The 16787-nt window shown below is 37.7% G+C and overlaps 1 protein-coding gene across 2 annotated transcripts in view; it reads right to left on the reverse strand.

Moving 5' to 3' along the window:
- CCDC73 (coiled-coil domain containing 73) overlaps positions 1 to 16787 on the reverse strand; it is a 192522-nt gene that overhangs the window by 56912 nt on the left and 118823 nt on the right. For both annotated transcript variants that reach the window (XM_008955871.4, XM_055094262.2), the window contains 2 exons: positions 15775 to 15910; positions 15454 to 15533 (listed from right to left, as the gene is read on the reverse strand). In XM_008955871.4, coding sequence (XP_008954119.4) covers positions 15454 to 15533; positions 15775 to 15910 — 216 coding nt within the window. The remainder of the gene's footprint in view (positions 1 to 15453; positions 15534 to 15774; positions 15911 to 16787) is intronic.

The raw sequence follows: 16787 nt of genomic DNA on the forward strand, positions 1-16787 counted from the left end.
AGATTGCTTAGAATACTACTGATTACAACCATTATGCAAAACAAAGTGAGGCAAGGTGGAAAATCTTTTTTATAAGCTGCTTGACATTAATTCACCCAGTCTCTTTGGGTCAGTTCGCTCTACCAAAAAAAAAAAAACAAACAGGTTGGATCCAGTTAACCACTTTCAAATCACGCCCTGAGAAGTTTTAGCAGTTCCATGGTACCCCTCCAGGACTGCTAACAGAGAAGAGAAGCCAACAGGTATAGCTCCAGGATTCTTCCAACCCTTCCTTCAACCACAAAGGCTCTACCTTTATTTGCTTCAATATTGAGCTTCTACATCTTTTCAAAGTGCTTTTTCATACATTTTATAATTTTATATTTATTATACATATATAAAACAGGAAAGGCAGATATTATTGTATTTATATTACAAATGAGAATACCGGTTGGGTGTGATGGCTCATGCCTGTAATCCCAGCACTTTGGGAGGCTGAGGCAGGAGGACTACTTGAGCCTAGGAATTTAAGACCAGCCTAGGCAACATAGTGAGACCCCATCTCTAAAAAAAAACAAAAATTAGGCATAGCGGCATGCCTCTGGTCACAGCTACTCAGGAGGCTGAGGTAGGAGGACTGCTTGAGCCCAGGTGTTCACCAGCACTGCAGTGAGTTGTGATATCGCACCACTGCACTCTGGCCTGGGCAACAGAGTGAGACCCCGACTCAAAAAAAGAGAGAGAGAGAATACAAAGGGGGTAAAGAAGAAAAGCAACACCAGTATGCTTTGGGTCATGTACCTCCTTGGGATGGCTACAGTTGAAAGGTTTAAGTTTTAAAGAAAAGGTGAAGTAATGACTTAATATAAACAGAAGAAAAAGAAACATCATGCAAGGAATTCCACATAAGTGGGAACAGTCTAATGGAGTGGGTGAAGGTATAGAGGTAATACATTTGGGCATGTCATGGTAAAGATGATAGAAAAGGATCCTCTGGTTGGAGAAAGGGGAAGGCTGAATGAAAAAGCCCAAAAGAAGCAGAATATCGAATACCTTCAAGGTGGTGACATGCTAGTCTGCAGTTCTGCAGAGTGAAGGAATATAAGGAGCTGGTAGTTTAGGAGCATGAATTGTCAAAAATGTCCCCTTTTATTTTTTTATTTTTTTAAGCTTTTAATTTTTATTCATCTCTTCATCAATTGGAGTGAATCGACAATTTTTTTTATTATACTTTAAGTTCTATGGTACATGTGGACAACGTGCAGGTTTGTAACATATGCATACATGTGCCATGGTGGTTTCCCGCACCCATTAACTCTTCATTTACATTAGGTGTATCTCCTAATGCTATCCCTCCCCCCTCCCCCAACCCCATGACAGGCTCTAGTGTGTGATGTTCCCTTCCTGTGTCCAAGTGTTCTCATTGTTCAATTCCCACCTGAGAGTGAGAACATGCGGTGTTTGGATTTTGTCCTTGCAATAGTTTGCTGAGAACGATGGTTTCCAGCTTCATCCATGTCCCTACAAAGGACATGAACTCATCCTTTTTTATGGCTGCATAGTATTCCGTGGTGTATATGTGCCACATTTTCTTTTTTTATTATTATACTTTAAGTTTTAGGGTACATTTGCACAATGTGCAGGTTTGTTACATATGTATACATGTGCCATGTTGGTGTGCTGCACCCATTAACTCATCATTTAGCATTAGGTATGTCTCCTAATGCTATCCCTCCCCGCTCCCCCGACCCCCCAACAGTCCCCGGAGTGTGATGTTCCCCTTCCTGTGTCCATGTGTTCTCATTGTTCAATTCCCACCTATGAGTGAGAAAATGCAGTGTTTGGGTTTTTGTCCTTGCAATAGTTTGCTGAGAATGATGGTTTCCAGCTTCATCCATGTCCCTACAAAGGACATGAACTCATCCTTTTTTATGGCTACATAGTATTCCATGGTGTATATGTGCCACATTTTCTTAATCCAGTCTATCGTGGTTGGACATTTGGGTTGGTTCCAAGTCTTTGCTATTGTGAATAGTGCTGCAATAAACATACGTGTGCATGTGTCTTTATAGCAGCATGCTTTATAATCCTTTGGGTATATACCCAGTAATGGGATGGCTGGGTCAAATGGTATTTCTACTTCTAGATCCTTAAGGAATCGCCACACTGTCTTCCACAATGGTTGAACTAGTTTACAGTCCCACCAACAGTGTAAAGTGTTCTTATTTCTCCACATACTCTCCAGCTCCTGTTGTTTCCTGACTTTTTAATGATCGCCATTCTAACTGGTGTGAGATGGTATCTCATTGTGGTTTTGATTTGCATTTCTCTGATGGCCAGTGATGATGAGCATTTTTTCATGTGTCTGTTAGCTGCATAAATGTCTTCTTTTGAGAAGTGTCTGCTCGTCTCCTTTGCCCACTTTGTGATGGGGTTGTTTTTTTTTTTTCTTTTCTTGTAAATTTGTTTGAGTCCTTTGTAGATTCTGGATATTAGCCCTTTGTCAGATGAGAAGACTGCAAAAATTTTTTCCCATTCTGTAGGTTGCCTGTTCACTCTGATGGTAGTTTCTTTTGGTGCGCAGAAGCTCTTTAGTTTAATTAGATCCCAATTGTCAATTTTGGCTTTTGTTGCCATTGCTTTTGGTGTTTTAGACATGAAGTCCTTGCCCATGCCTATGTCCTGAATGGTATTGCCTAGGTTTTTTTCTAGGGTTTTTATGGTTTTAGGTCTAACATTTAAGTCTTTAATCCATCTTGAATTAATTTTTGTATAAGGTGTAAGGAAGGGATCCAGTTTCAGCTTTCTACATATGGCTAGCCAGTTTTCCCAGCACCATTTACTAAATAGGGAATCCTTTCCCCATTTCTTGTTTTTGTCAGGTTTGTCAAAGATCAGATGGTTGTAGATGCGTGGTATTATTTCTGAGGGCTCTGTTCTGTTCCATTGGTCTATATCTCTGTTTTGGTACCAGTACCATGCTGTTTTGGTTACTGTAGCCTTGTAGTATAGTTTGAAGTCAGGTAGTGTGATGCCTCCAGCTTTGTTCTTTTGGCTTAGGATTGTCTTGGCAATGCGCGTCTTTTTTGGTTCCATATGAACTTTAGTTTTTTCCAATTCTGTGAAGAAAGTCATTGGTAGCTTGATGGGGATGGCATTGAATCTATAAATTACCTTGGGCAGTATGGCCATTTTCACGATATTGATTCTTCCTATCCATGAGCATGGAATGTTGTTCCATTTGTTTGTGTCCTCTTTTATTTCATTGAGCAGTGGTTTGTAGCACTCCTTGAAGAGGTCCTTCACGTCCCTTGTAAGTTGGATTCCTAGGTATTTTATTCTCTTTGAAGCAATTGTGAATGGGAGTTCACTCATGATTTGGCTCTCTGTTTGTTATTGGTGTATAAGGATGCTTGTGATTTTTGCACATTGATTTTGTATCCTGAGACTTTGCTGAAGTTGCTTATCAGCTTAAGGAGATTTTGGGCTGAGACAATGGGGTTTTCTAAATATACAATCATGTCATCTGCAAACAAGAGACAATTTGACTTCCTCTTTTCCTGATTGAATACCCTTTATTTCTTTCTCTTGCCTGATTGCCCTGGTCAGAACTTCCAACACTATGTTGAATAGGAGTGGTGAGATAGGGCATCCCTGTCTTGTGCCAGTTTTCAAAGGGAATGCTTCCAGTTTTTGCCCATTCAGTATGATGTTGGCTGTGGGTTTCTCATAAATAGCTCTTATTATTTTGAGATACATCCCATCAATACCTAATTTATTGAGAGTTTTTAGCATGAAGGGCTGTTGAATTTTGTCAAAGGCCTTTTGTGCAACTATTGAGATAATCATGTGGTTTATGTCGTTGGTTCTGTTTATATGCTGGATTACACTTATTGATTTGCATATGTTGAACCAACCTTGCATCCCAGGGATGAAGCCCAGTTGATCATGGTGGATAAGCTTTTTGATGTGCTGCTGGATTCGGTTTGCCAGTATTTTATTGAGGATTTTTGCATCGATGTTCATTAGGGATATTGGTCTAAAATTCTCTTTTTTTATTGTGTTTCTGCCAGGCTTTGGTATCAGGATGATGCTGGCCTCATAAAATGAGTTAGGGAGGATTCCCTCTTTTTCTATTGATTGGAATAGTTTCAGAAGGACTGGTACCAGCTCCTCCTTGTACCTCTGGTAGAATTTGGCTGTGAATCTGTCTGGTCCTGGACTTTTTTTGGTTGGTAGGCTATTAATTACTACCTCAATTTCAGATCCTGTTATTGGTCTATTCAGGGATTCAACTTCTTTGTCGTTTAGTCTTGGGAGGGTGTATGTGTCCAGGAATTTATTCATTTCTTCTAGATTTTCTAGTTTATTTGCATAGAGGTGTTTATAGTATTCTCTGATGGTAGTTTGTATTTCCGTGGGATTGGTGGTGATATCCCCTTTATCCTTTTTTATTGTGTCTATTTGATTCTTCTCTTTTCTTCTTTATTAGGCTTGCTAGGGATCTATCAATTTTGTTGATCTTTTCAAAAAATCAGCTGCTGCATTCAATGATATTTTTGAAGGGTTTTTTATGTCTCTATCTATTTCATTTCTGCTACAATCTTAGTTATTTCTTGCCTTCTGCTAGCTTTTGAATGTGTTTGCTCTTGCTTGTGATGTTAGGGTGTCAATTTTAGATCTTTCCTGCTTTCTCTTGTGGGCATTTACTGCTATAAATTTCCCTCTACACACTGCTTTAAATGTGTCCCAGAGATTCTGGTATGTTGTGTCATTGTTCTCGTTGGTTTCAAAGAACATCTTCATGTCTGCCTTCATTTCATTATGTACCCAGTAGTCATTCAGGAGCAGGTTGTTCAGTTTCCATGTAGTTGAGCGGTTTTGAGTGAGTTTCTTAATCCTGAGTTCTAATTTGATTGCACTGTGGTTTGAGAGACAGTTTGTTATAATTTCTGTTCTTCTACATTTGCTGAGGAGTGCTTTACTTCCAAGTATGTGGTCAATTTTGGAATATGTGTGATGTGGTGCTGAGAAAAATGTATATTCTGTTGATTTGGGGTGGGGAGTTCTGTAGATGTCTATTAGGTCCGCTTGGTGCAGAGCCGAGTTCAATTCCTGGGTATCCTTGTTAACTTTCTGTTTTGTTGATCTGTCTAATGTTGACAGTGGGGTGTTAAAGTCTCCCATTATTATTGTGTGGGAGTCTAAGTCTCTTTGTAGGTCTCTAAGGACTTGCTTTATGAATCTGGGTGCTCCTGTATTGGGTGCATATATATTTAGGATAGTTGGCTCTTCTTGTTGAATTGATCCCTTTACCATTATGTAATGGCCTTCTTTGTCCCTTTTGATCTTTGTTGGTTTAAAGTCTGTCTTATCAGAGACTCGGATTGCAACCCCTGCCTTTTTTTATTTTCCATTTGCTTGGTAGATCTTCCTCCATCCCTTTATTTTGAGCCTATGTGTGTCTCTGCACGTCAGATGGGTCTCCTGAATACTGCACACTGATGGGTCTTGACTCTTTATCCAATTTGCCAGTCTGTGTCTTTTAATTGGAGCATTTAGCCCATTTACATTTAAGGTTAATATTGTTATGTGTCAATTTGATTCTGTCATTATGATGTTAGATGGTTATTTTGCTTGTTAGTTGATGCAGTTTCTTCCTAGCATCAATGGTCTCTACATTTTGGCATGTTTTTGCGGTGGCTGGTTACTGGTTGTTCCTTCCCATGTTTAGTGCTTCCTTCAGGAGCTCTGGTAGGGCAGGCCTGGTGGTGACAAAATCTCTCAGCATTTGCTTGTCTATAAAGGATTTTATTTCTCCTTCACTTATGAAGCTTAGTTTGGCTGGATATGAAATTCTGGGTTGAAAATTCTTTTCTTTAAGAATGTTGAATATATGGCCCACACTCTCTTCTGGCTTGTAGTGTTTCTGCTGAGATATCTGCTGTTAGTCTGATGGGCTTCCCTTTGTGGGTAACCTGATGTTTCTCTCTGGCTGCCCTTAACATTTTTTCCTTCATTTCAACTTTGGTGAATCTGACAATTATGTGTCTTGGAGTTGCTCTTCTCAAAGAGTATCTTTGTGGCATTCTCTGTATTTCCTGAATTTGAATGTTGGCCTGCCTTGCTAGGTTGGGGAAGTTCTCCTGGATAATACCCTGCTGAGTGCTTTTCAACTTGGTTCCATTCTCCCCGTCACTTTCAGGTACACCAACCAGGCATAGATTTGGTCTTTTCACATAGTCCCATATTTCTTGGAGGCTTTGTTCATTTCTTTTTACTCTTTTTTCCCTAAACTTCTCTTCTCACTTCATTTTATTCATTTGATCTTCAATCACTGATACTCTTTCTTCCAGTTAATCGAATCGGCTACTGAAGCTTGTGCATTCGTCATGTAGTTCTCATGCCGTGGTTTTCAGCTCCATCAGGTCATTTAAGGACTTTTCTAAACTGGTTATTCCAGTTAGCCATTCATCTCACCTTTTTTCAAGGTTTTTAGCTTCTTTGTGATGGGTTCGACCTTCCTCCTTTAGCTCGGAGAAGTTTGATCGTCTGAAGCCTTCTGCTCTCAACCCGTCAAAGTCATTCTCCATCCAGCTTTGTTCCATTGCTGGCGAGGAGCTGCGTTTCTTTGGAGGGGGAGAGGTGCTCTGATGTTTAGAATTTTCAGCTTTTCTGCTCTGTTTTTTCCCCATCTTTGTGGTTTTATCTACCTTTGGTCTTTGAAAATGGTGATGTACAGATGGGGTTTTCGTGTAGATGTCCTTTCTGTTTGTTAGTCTTCCTTCTAACAGTCAGGACCCTCAGCTGCAGGTCTGTTGGAGTTTGCTGGAGGTCCACTCCAGACCCTGTTTGCCTGACTATCACCAGCAGAGGCTGCAGAACTGAGAATATCGCTCAACAGCAAATGTTGCTGCCTGATTGTTCCTCTGGAAGCTTCGTCTCAGAGGGGCACACGGTTGGCCGTGTGAGGTGTCAGTCTGCCCCTACTGGGGTGTGCCTCCCAGTTAGGCTACTCGGGGGTCAGGGACCCACTTGAGGAGGCAGTCTGTCCATTCTCAGATCTCAAACTCCGTGCTGGGAGAACCACTACTCTCTTCGAAGCTGTCAGACAGGGACATTTAAGTCTGCAGAGGTTTCTGCTGCTTTTGTTTGGCTATACCCTGCCCCTAGAGGTGGAGTCTACAGAGGCAGGCAGGCCTCCTTGAGCTGTGGTGGGCTCCACCCAGTTCGAGCTTCCTGGCCGCTTTGTTTACCTACTCAAGCCTCAGCAATGGTGGGTGCCCCTCCCCCAGCCTCGCTGCTGCCTTGCAGTTCGATCTCAGACTGCTGTGCTAGCAGTGAGCAATGCTCCGTGGGTGTGGTACCGTTCAAGCCATGCGCAGGATATAATCTCCTGGTGTGCCATCTGCTAGGACCATTGGAAAAGCGCAGTATTAGGGTGGGAGTGATCCGATTTTCCAGGTGCCGTCTGTCACAGCTCCCTTGGCTAGGAAAGGGAATTCCCTGACCCCTTGCACTTCCCTGGTGAGGCGATGCCTCGCCCTGCTTCAGCTCAGTCTTGGTGGGCTGCACCCACTGCTCTGCACCCACTGTCCAACAAGCCCCAATGAGATGAACCCGGTACCTCAGTTGGAAATGCAGAAATCACCTGTCTTCTGCATCGCTCACACTGGGAGCTGTAGACTGCAGCTGTTCCTATTCAGCCATCTTGGAACCACCCCCCAACAATGTCCCCTTTTAATAAATATATTATTCCTAATGGAGAATACAGGAGAGAAAAAACTTATGTGAATGAATTGCTTGTGCTGCTATTATTATCAGTGGAATGGTTAAGATCAGAGGTTCTACAGACAAAATTTGTCTGTGTTCCAATCTTGGCTCTCTTTTCCTTGTTGTATAACTTTAGGCAACTTACTTAATAACTTCATTTTGCTTTAAGTTCCTCATCTATAAAATGGAGATAATAAATAAAAAGTCCCTGGCATGTAATAATCCATGCAACCAGTATTTGAGCATCTACCACGTGCAAGGCACTGTTACCTATTACTTCTACTAAGCCGAATTCAAGGGATTCTGTAATTGCTACAGCTGCACTGTGATGTAGAATTATTTTCCCTACTGATAAAATAAAGTACTCTCAAGTACTAATAAATGGCATGAATATTTAAGTATTCCTTTATGTATTTAAATAATTAAGATTAATTATCTCATAGCTGGTAACAATAAAGGCTTTCCTATAGACCATAAGCTCCTCAAGAAAATGTACCAAGTTTCATACTTAAATATCCTGTAGTACCTTAATAGATTCAAAGATCTAAGAGAAACTAAAAATTATAATAAATGTAAGTAGAAAAGAGTAATGAACATGATATAAAGAAAAATGCGATTTACCTTTGTCTAATATAAAAGTTGATAAAATCAAAGATTGGATTTACTCAGGATAAAAGTAAATGGCAAAAAAAAAAAATACTTGATGAGAGCAGTCATATCACTCAAGCATACTATTGTTAATGACACAAAGGTTCATGGTCAATTAGCAAGGTTCCTTAGAAAGTGGTACATGTAAGTATAGTGAGAGTTCAATCACTGATTGAACTAGCTACTTTACTCCATTCAAGGTAACAACCACAGCCCTTTACATCACCATGTTACACATAGATGTTCCTGATTTAAGTGTGAACAGACAAGTGCAGTTTTATTACCAATACTGCCAAAATAAAGGTTAGTAGACGGTGAGTGGTAAACATTATGTTAAATATGTTAACAGCATATTTTATGGCTAGAGAAAAACCTTCAGTGTTGTAACCAGCAGCCCTAAACTGTGAGTTTAAAATAAGTAAATTTTGAATAAGTTCAGATGCAAGTACACAGTAGAAAACAAGTATAATAAATAATTATTCAAGTCCATAGGCCAGATGGTCTTTGACTTAACTTATTGAACAAAATAACTTATTGAATTCATAATTTCCACTGTGGAAAAATATTCAAAAACATGAGATAATAATTAAAACAACTATGGATACTGAAGGATATAAAAATAAATCTAGTTGTTTCAGTAATTAACGTCTTAAAAAATTATGAAATTAATTCAAAGGTAAAATATCTGCTACAGAACCCTAAAGATTTCATCCAAATCCATATTTATAGGATGTTTGACTGATATTTATATTGTTTTCTAGTAAAGAGTTTAACATCAGAATAACAAAAGGAAATCTTTTATGCTCAACTGATTTTTTTAATTTTTAATTTTTATGGGTACATAGGTGTATATATTTATGGGGTATATTAAATGTTCTGATATACGTATGCAGTGTGTAATAGTCACATCATAGAAAATGGGGTACCCATCCCCTGAAGGATTTATCGTTTGTGTTATAAAAAATCCAATTACTCTTTATTTTTAAATATACAATTATCATTGACAATAATCACCCTGTTGTGCTATCAAATACTATGTCTTATTCATTCTTTCTAATTTCTTTGTACCCATTAACCACACCCATCTTCCCCCCACCCTGCCCCTCACTACATTTCCCAGGCTCTGGTAACCATCATTCTACTCTCTATCTCCATGAGTTCAATTATTTTGATTTTTAGATCCCACAAATAAATGAGAACTGTAATGTTTATCTTTCTGTGCCTGGCTTATTTCACTTAACATAATGACCTCTAGTTCTATCCATGTTTTTGCAAATGACAGTATCTTATTCTTCTTCGTGGCTGAATAGTACTCCACTGTGTATGGGTACCACATTTTCTTTATCCATTCATCTGTTGATGGACACTTGGGTTGCTTTCGAATCTTGGCTATTGTGAACAGTGCTGCAACAAACATGGGAGTGCAGATATCTCTTCAATATACTGATTTCTTTTTCTTTGGGTGTATACCCAGCAGTGGGATTGTCAATTGAGTCTACTTTTTAAAAAAGATACTAATCATATTGGCTTTAAAATAATGTACACCTTTCTTTACACAATAGGATTTCTAACAGCTTGCTTTAAAGGTGCTTTCTTATGCACTAAGATAAGTTTAAAAGGAAAACCAGCAATAATTCCTTGCAATTTTGATTTTCCTATATTTTTTCCTAAAGCAATATACACCTGGATGAAATAGATATCCACATGACTTAGAAAGTAAATTATTGGATAGCGGCCAGGCACGGTGGCTCACACCTGTAATCCCAGGACTTTGGGAGGCAGAGGCAGGCGGATTACAAGGTCAGGAGATCGAGACCATCCTGGTTAACACGGTGAAACCCCGTCTCTACTAAAAATACAAAAAATTAGCCCGGCGTGGTGGCCAGTGCCTGTAGTCCCAGCTACTCAGGAGGCTGAGGCAGGAGAATGGCGTGAACCTGGGGGGCGGAGCTTGCAGTGAGCCAAGATTGCACCACTGCACTCCAGCCTGGGCAACAGAGCAAGGCTCTGTCTCAAAAAAAAAAAAAAAAAATTATTGATAGCTTGTTTTACACTAGTGATCTGTTCTAGGTTCACTCCTAAAATGCAATGTCCTATTGATAACAGGTATATGGGTAAAACTTATATTTGGATAAAATGGCTTTTAATTCTCTACATAAAGATTGGTTTTCTAAAAGTTTTTTCCTCTTCAAGATTACAAAATGTGACAAATGTCTATGTTTTTCTACATTTTTCAACAATTGAAAACGTGGAGCTGTTATAATCAGCTAAGTCTTGTAGGAGATACTCTAAAATACATCAATTCCTATTACAATTATTGCTATAAGACAAAAGGGAGGCGGGGAGGAGAAGGGTATAGCAAATCAGTATATGACTGACAAAAGTAAAAACTAGTAATTTCTTACATCTTTCTTTTTCTTTTATATATTAATTACTTAATCTCAAGAGCATAATAAATTAAAATCAGAGACCTCAGGAAAAGATCTTCCACTGAAAAATATGCTTTTGATTTTATAGACTTTATAAGCCTTTAAATATCCTGAACTTTTAGTACACTGTCTGTTTTCTAACCATTTTATTTAAAGCTATTAGTGCAGCAAATAAACAGCAATGCTTTGATCTCATTAAATTACAACTTATAGTTCCCACAGTCATAAATATTGCGCTCTTCTCTCCTTCACCCCTCCCTTTCTGGTATGGGGTAGTCTGTTTAATATCACTATCTCCTTGAGTGCTCTGACATTTACTCAGACAAACAGCAGAGGTTATGAATGCTGCTCATAGATAGTATCAGGAATTCTTCATGATTGCCATAATGGTGAACTCAGCATTCAGAATGGTAATACCTAGTTTTTATCTAACCACTAAGTTTGGTCTGTTTAACTTTGCTCCAAAAAAAAAAAAAAAAAAAGGAATTCCATCTTATCACAAACCAATAACAACTGTTCTGGACAAAATCATAGAACAGTATAATAAAAATGGAAATTGTCTTTGGGAGAATTAGTGATTAGAAGTTTTAAATAAGTGATATAACCAATGTTATAAAATTTGATTCTCTTCTGAAAGTTAAAAAAAAAAAAACAAAAAAACAAGCTTTTCCCAAAGTTAAAAATCAAAGCTACATAAGACACATAAAATTTAAAATTAGTATACTTAGAATGTCTACAATATTAAAAACTGGCTCTGAATATGTATTTTAAAATTCTCACCCTTTCAGTTACTTGAACTTTGAAGTCGCAAAGGTAATTAAATTTTCTCACTTTACCCTTCTATAACAGTCTGTCTTCCAAGAACAACTTTGCAGCATGAACACTGTCACTAATAGTTTCTAGAGTGACAGAGGCCACTACTGCATGACATGTTAGTACATTTAGGTAGCCCTAGCCTAGGCCCCAAGACCTGAGAGAAAGAGGCTAGTGTTCTCATGAGCAACACCATTCTTCTCACGCATAGAAAGACATTCTGCGCCTTCTTACATAAATCCACTAAGGGTATCTCTCCATGAATCTACATGAGCCTCATCTCCATCCGTAGGTCAGAGTCTTAAATTGTGCATTAGAAATATAATAGGCAGGCCAGGCATGGTGACTCACACCTGTAATCCCAGAACTTTGGGCGGGCAGATCACTTGAGGTCAGGAGTTTGAGAACAGCCTGGCCAAGACAGTGAAACCCCGTCTCTACTAAAAATACAAAAATTAGCTAGGCATGGTGGTGCATGCCTGTAGTCCCAGCTACTTGGGAGGCTGAGGCAGGAGAATGGCTTGAACCCAGGAGGCAGAGGTTGCAATGAGCCGAGATTGCGCCATTGCATTCCAGCCTGGGCAACAGAGCAAGACTCTGTCTAAAGAAAAAAGAAATATAATAGTCTATTATGTTACAATGAAACATCTGTTTTCATTTAATGCAAAAAATTAGTACAGAATTTATGAGGCATATTTTCATAAGAATGCATAAACTAATTGTATAAAGGCTTATTAATATTTTAATCACCAAATTAATATGAATGTTATTTAATTACTAAAGTCATTGTTAAAAATATTAACACGTAAATGAACCAAAGAGACATCAATGAAAATGTGTTTATTCACACCTACTGATTTAATAGTTATTTATATTTGTATTTGAAGTTTATACTGATAGAAATGAGTGGTCCTTTTAATAATTCTTACTTGGGATTCCAAACAGATTTTTTAAATTATAGCTTTTTCTCTTTATATTAAAAAGAGCCACCTCTAATTTTCAAGGATGTATCTAAAAAGAAATGTCTTCTACATATATATTAATTGTACTCTTAAGTAGTTTGCTAAATAGACAGACTTTTAAGGGCCAGAAACATGATTATCACCACCCATCCTAATGTTCTGTACTGAACTACACCTATGCTTTTACTTTCTGATCCCTCAGGTATAAGAATGAAGTCCAAGGAATATATAACCAATTTATTGGCAGTTGTAACAGTGAAGATATACATATCACAGTCAATAGTATTATAATATTAATGGTCTTCAAACTCTGGCTTAGCATTTAGAAGGTACTGCTATCCAAAATATATAAAGAACTCTTAAAACTCAACAATAAGAAAACAAACAACCCAATTAAAAAATGGGCCCAAGGCCTAAACAGACACTTTAACAAAAAATACACACAGATGACAAGTACGTATATGGAAATATGTTCAACATCATATGTCATTAGGGAATTGCAAATCAAAACAAGATACCACTACACACCAATCAAAATGACCAACATCCAAAACACTGACAACACCAAATGCTAGTGAGGATGTGATAGTGGGAGAGGTTGTGCATGTGTGAGGACAGGAAGTATACAGGAACTCTGTACTTTCTATTCAGTTTTGCTGTGAACCTAAAACTGCTCTAAAAATAGTTTATTAATTAAAATATATTAAATTATATTAAAATAGTGAAAGTCTATGTATATATAAAGGTATAAATGCTTCAATTTTTGGTATTTTTTTCCTTTTAAAAATAGGATCCTTTAGTGTCAAGATGACAACATTGACCCAAATTAGTATTCATTTCATTCATATTCATTTATCCCTTGAGTCCAAAATATACAACTAAAAAATATAGGTGAGGTTTAGAGTGCAATCTTTGACTGTGAAACAACTTTCTCAGCCTATACAAAATTGAATTCCTAACTTTGGCCTCACTAATGTTTTACCCTAAATAAGTGTATGTCAGAATCCCAACGGAAACAGATGGCAAACATCAACTAGGATAACCTGAAGATGGGTTTATTTGCAAAGGTGCATGGAGGATATAAAAGAACCACAAGGGATGGCTCAAGTTCCACTGACTAGCAGCACTGTAGCTGTCACCACCTCTAGACCCAGAAGGTCAAGAAGAGAGGTTACTGGAACCCCAAAAGGGAGAGTATCATGTAGATTACGCCAATTTGAGAGAAGTAGTGATCTGTTGAGGCACATGGCCAGCCTGAAGTTATCTCAGTGGGAAGGAACAGGGGGAATAAATACCCTGATTCACTCTCTTCTTCCTCCCATCTCCTGCCTAGGCTCTCCACTGGCCCAGCTCAACAGGAAGTCAGAAGATGTGGAAGCCCATTGATGCAACCCATATACATAAGCCTTCAAAAGGTAAGTATAGATCTGGAGGGGAAAACAGAAGATTTTTTTGCATACCAATATAATAAATAACTACAAATTAAGTGCATTTTAAATGGTACTCAGTAAATATTGTTTCAAAATATTTATGGAGTGCCAGTAAGCATAGGTACTTAATTCTCTCAGAGGTAGGGAGGTGGTCCTAAAATGATTCAAAGCAGTATCGAGAGAGGGATTGGAAGGGAGTGGGAAAAGGAAAACAGATATCATTCTCTACAAAAAGAACAAAGCCTTACCTACTTCTTCCTCTTGTACCAACTCTCCCTTTGTGTCAGTTGGAATATTTTTAGTTGCAAATCATGGAAAACTGAATTGGCCCTAACCAACCTGGCTTAAATAATGGAAATTTATTGGTTCACATAATTTAAATGTCTAGAGGTAGGACAAGAAGCAGGGTTGGTTGATCCAGTTACTCAATAATGTCATCAAAGAACAGGTTTGTTTATGTCATACCAATCTGGCATCCACATTGTCAGGTTCCTATTTTTTGGCTTTTCTCATGGTTGTAGGCTGACTGCCAGCCACAACAGAGGTTATGTTCTTCCTGGTTTATAATCAGAAGCTAGCTAAAGTCATTTATCTATTCCTGAACCAATGCCTATGGTCAGAAGAAAGAAATATGTTTGTGTTCTCCTGCCAATTTGGGGCTCAGCTCTAAAGCTGGAGACATCAAAACAAAAATCTAGATAAGGTTAGGAAGAAGGCAAGCGGATACTGAATCTCAGTAAGCAACAAATAAATGTTCGATTCACAGCTTCATTCATGATGCTCCAGCCATATCAGACTTTTTTTAGTTCCTCAAATATACTAAACTCTTTCCTGTCTCAAAGCTTTTGCACATGCTATTCCCCTTGCCTGAAACATTACTCCCTTCCCTCCTTCACCCTCTTACCCCCAATCTAATAAAGTCACCTGTGATATCATCACATCTTTCACTTTTTCTTCAGCTCATTTATAATAGTTTTACATTATTTAGTCTGTGTAATTATTTGTTTTACATCTAACTCCACCACCAGACTCTAACTTTCGTAAAAGTAGAAACATGTTTTATTTTCTTCATAGCTGTATCCTTAGTGCCACATAGCACCCAGTATATAAAAGTCACTCAATAAATATTGAATGAATGGTGCTAATAAGGATGACATACAATGAATCCTTATAAGGTATTCATGTGACCATAAAAATGCATGCTACTGGTCACAAGTCAAAGAAATAATATTTTGAATGGATTGCAACAAATGCACTAATTACCTTTACTGGAATCATAACTCAAAATTTATGCATCTGTATTGAAAACAATTTATCCTTCTACCAAAAAATTCTACCCAACTGTCCTCTAGTAATAGCGCATAAGACTATTTTATATTATAATTTTTACTTAGTAGTGTGAAACTGTATCAATCATACCTTCTTTAAACTGCATATTTCAGCTTCTTGTTTTTTATTTAAAGCTGAAAGTCTTTTGTTTGATTGTATTGCTTCCCGTACTGCAACATGAAAGACACTTAAGAAAGCATTATATTCAATGTATATTTCAAAGAAAGTATCATTAAGATAAACAGGGAAAACAGTAACAATGCAATATATATGTTATTTAATTTAGGTAACAGTTATTAACTGCCATTTACTATTATCAGTATTATCATAGATATTCAATGTATTCATAGTAAATAAGTCCATTCAAACATTCTCTACTGAATATGTATATTTAAATAAGATAGCACATACCATTTTGTTCTAACTTTTCATGATTCTCTTTTACCAATCCAAATTGACCTGTTATTGTGGCATAATATTTCTCAATTTCACTCAGTTGCTTATGATAGTCTTCTTTAGCCAGAAGATGTAACTGGACCTTTTGTTCCTATTTTGAAGAGTAATTTTAAATGTTATACGTATAACACACACACACCGCCACACACAACAAATATGTAAAATATATTGTGGTAAACCACTGTTATTAGTAATATAACATAAATAAATGTCATTTAAAAGTACTCTCTGAGTAAACTGTAAGGAGGAAATATTTGTTAGGAGATATTTCTAAATCTATGTAAAACTAAAGCAAACATATTTTTCCTGTAGCAAAATAGTCACTTCAGGTTATGTTTCCCTTGTTTGCAATTTCTTTTTCAAAATCTTTTTATAAAAAATGTTAATCAGCCTAACACTAAGAAAAGTGAGGAGAAAAAGCAATAATTTTGGTACTTTACGGGGTATTTTTTCTCTAAATCATTTGAATAATCAGGACCTATCTAGATCACTGTTTTGATTCTTTGCCCTTTCAATTTGCTAGAATAATTTCAATGTACACTACCAAAATTCAAGTAATTTTTCTGAGACTGATTTTAATTAATATAGTACCTTCTCACTGCATTAAGAAATGAAATGATGAGGCAGGAAGAATGCTTGAGGCCAGGAGTTTGAGACCAGCCTAGGCAATATAGCAAGACCCCATCTCTACAAAAATAAAACAAGTTAGCTGGGCATGGTGGCACATGCCTGTAGTCCTAGCTACTTGGGAAGTTGAGGTGGGAGGATTGCTTGAGGCTAGGAGTTTAAGGCTGCAGTGAGCTATGCTCAGCCGCTGAACTCCAGCCCAGGTGACAAAGCAAGACCCCATCGCTAAAAGAGAAAAAGAAATGAAATGACAAGGATATCTCTCAGTGACAGGGAGGCAACATATGATAGTAGATAGTCTACTTAAACTGGAGACATAATTGGTAAAAAAATTAGACCTT

The sequence above is a fragment of the Pan paniscus genome, chromosome 9 (assembly GCF_029289425.2).
Source record: "Pan paniscus chromosome 9, NHGRI_mPanPan1-v2.0_pri, whole genome shotgun sequence".
Taxonomy (NCBI): Eukaryota; Metazoa; Chordata; class Mammalia; order Primates; family Hominidae; genus Pan; species Pan paniscus.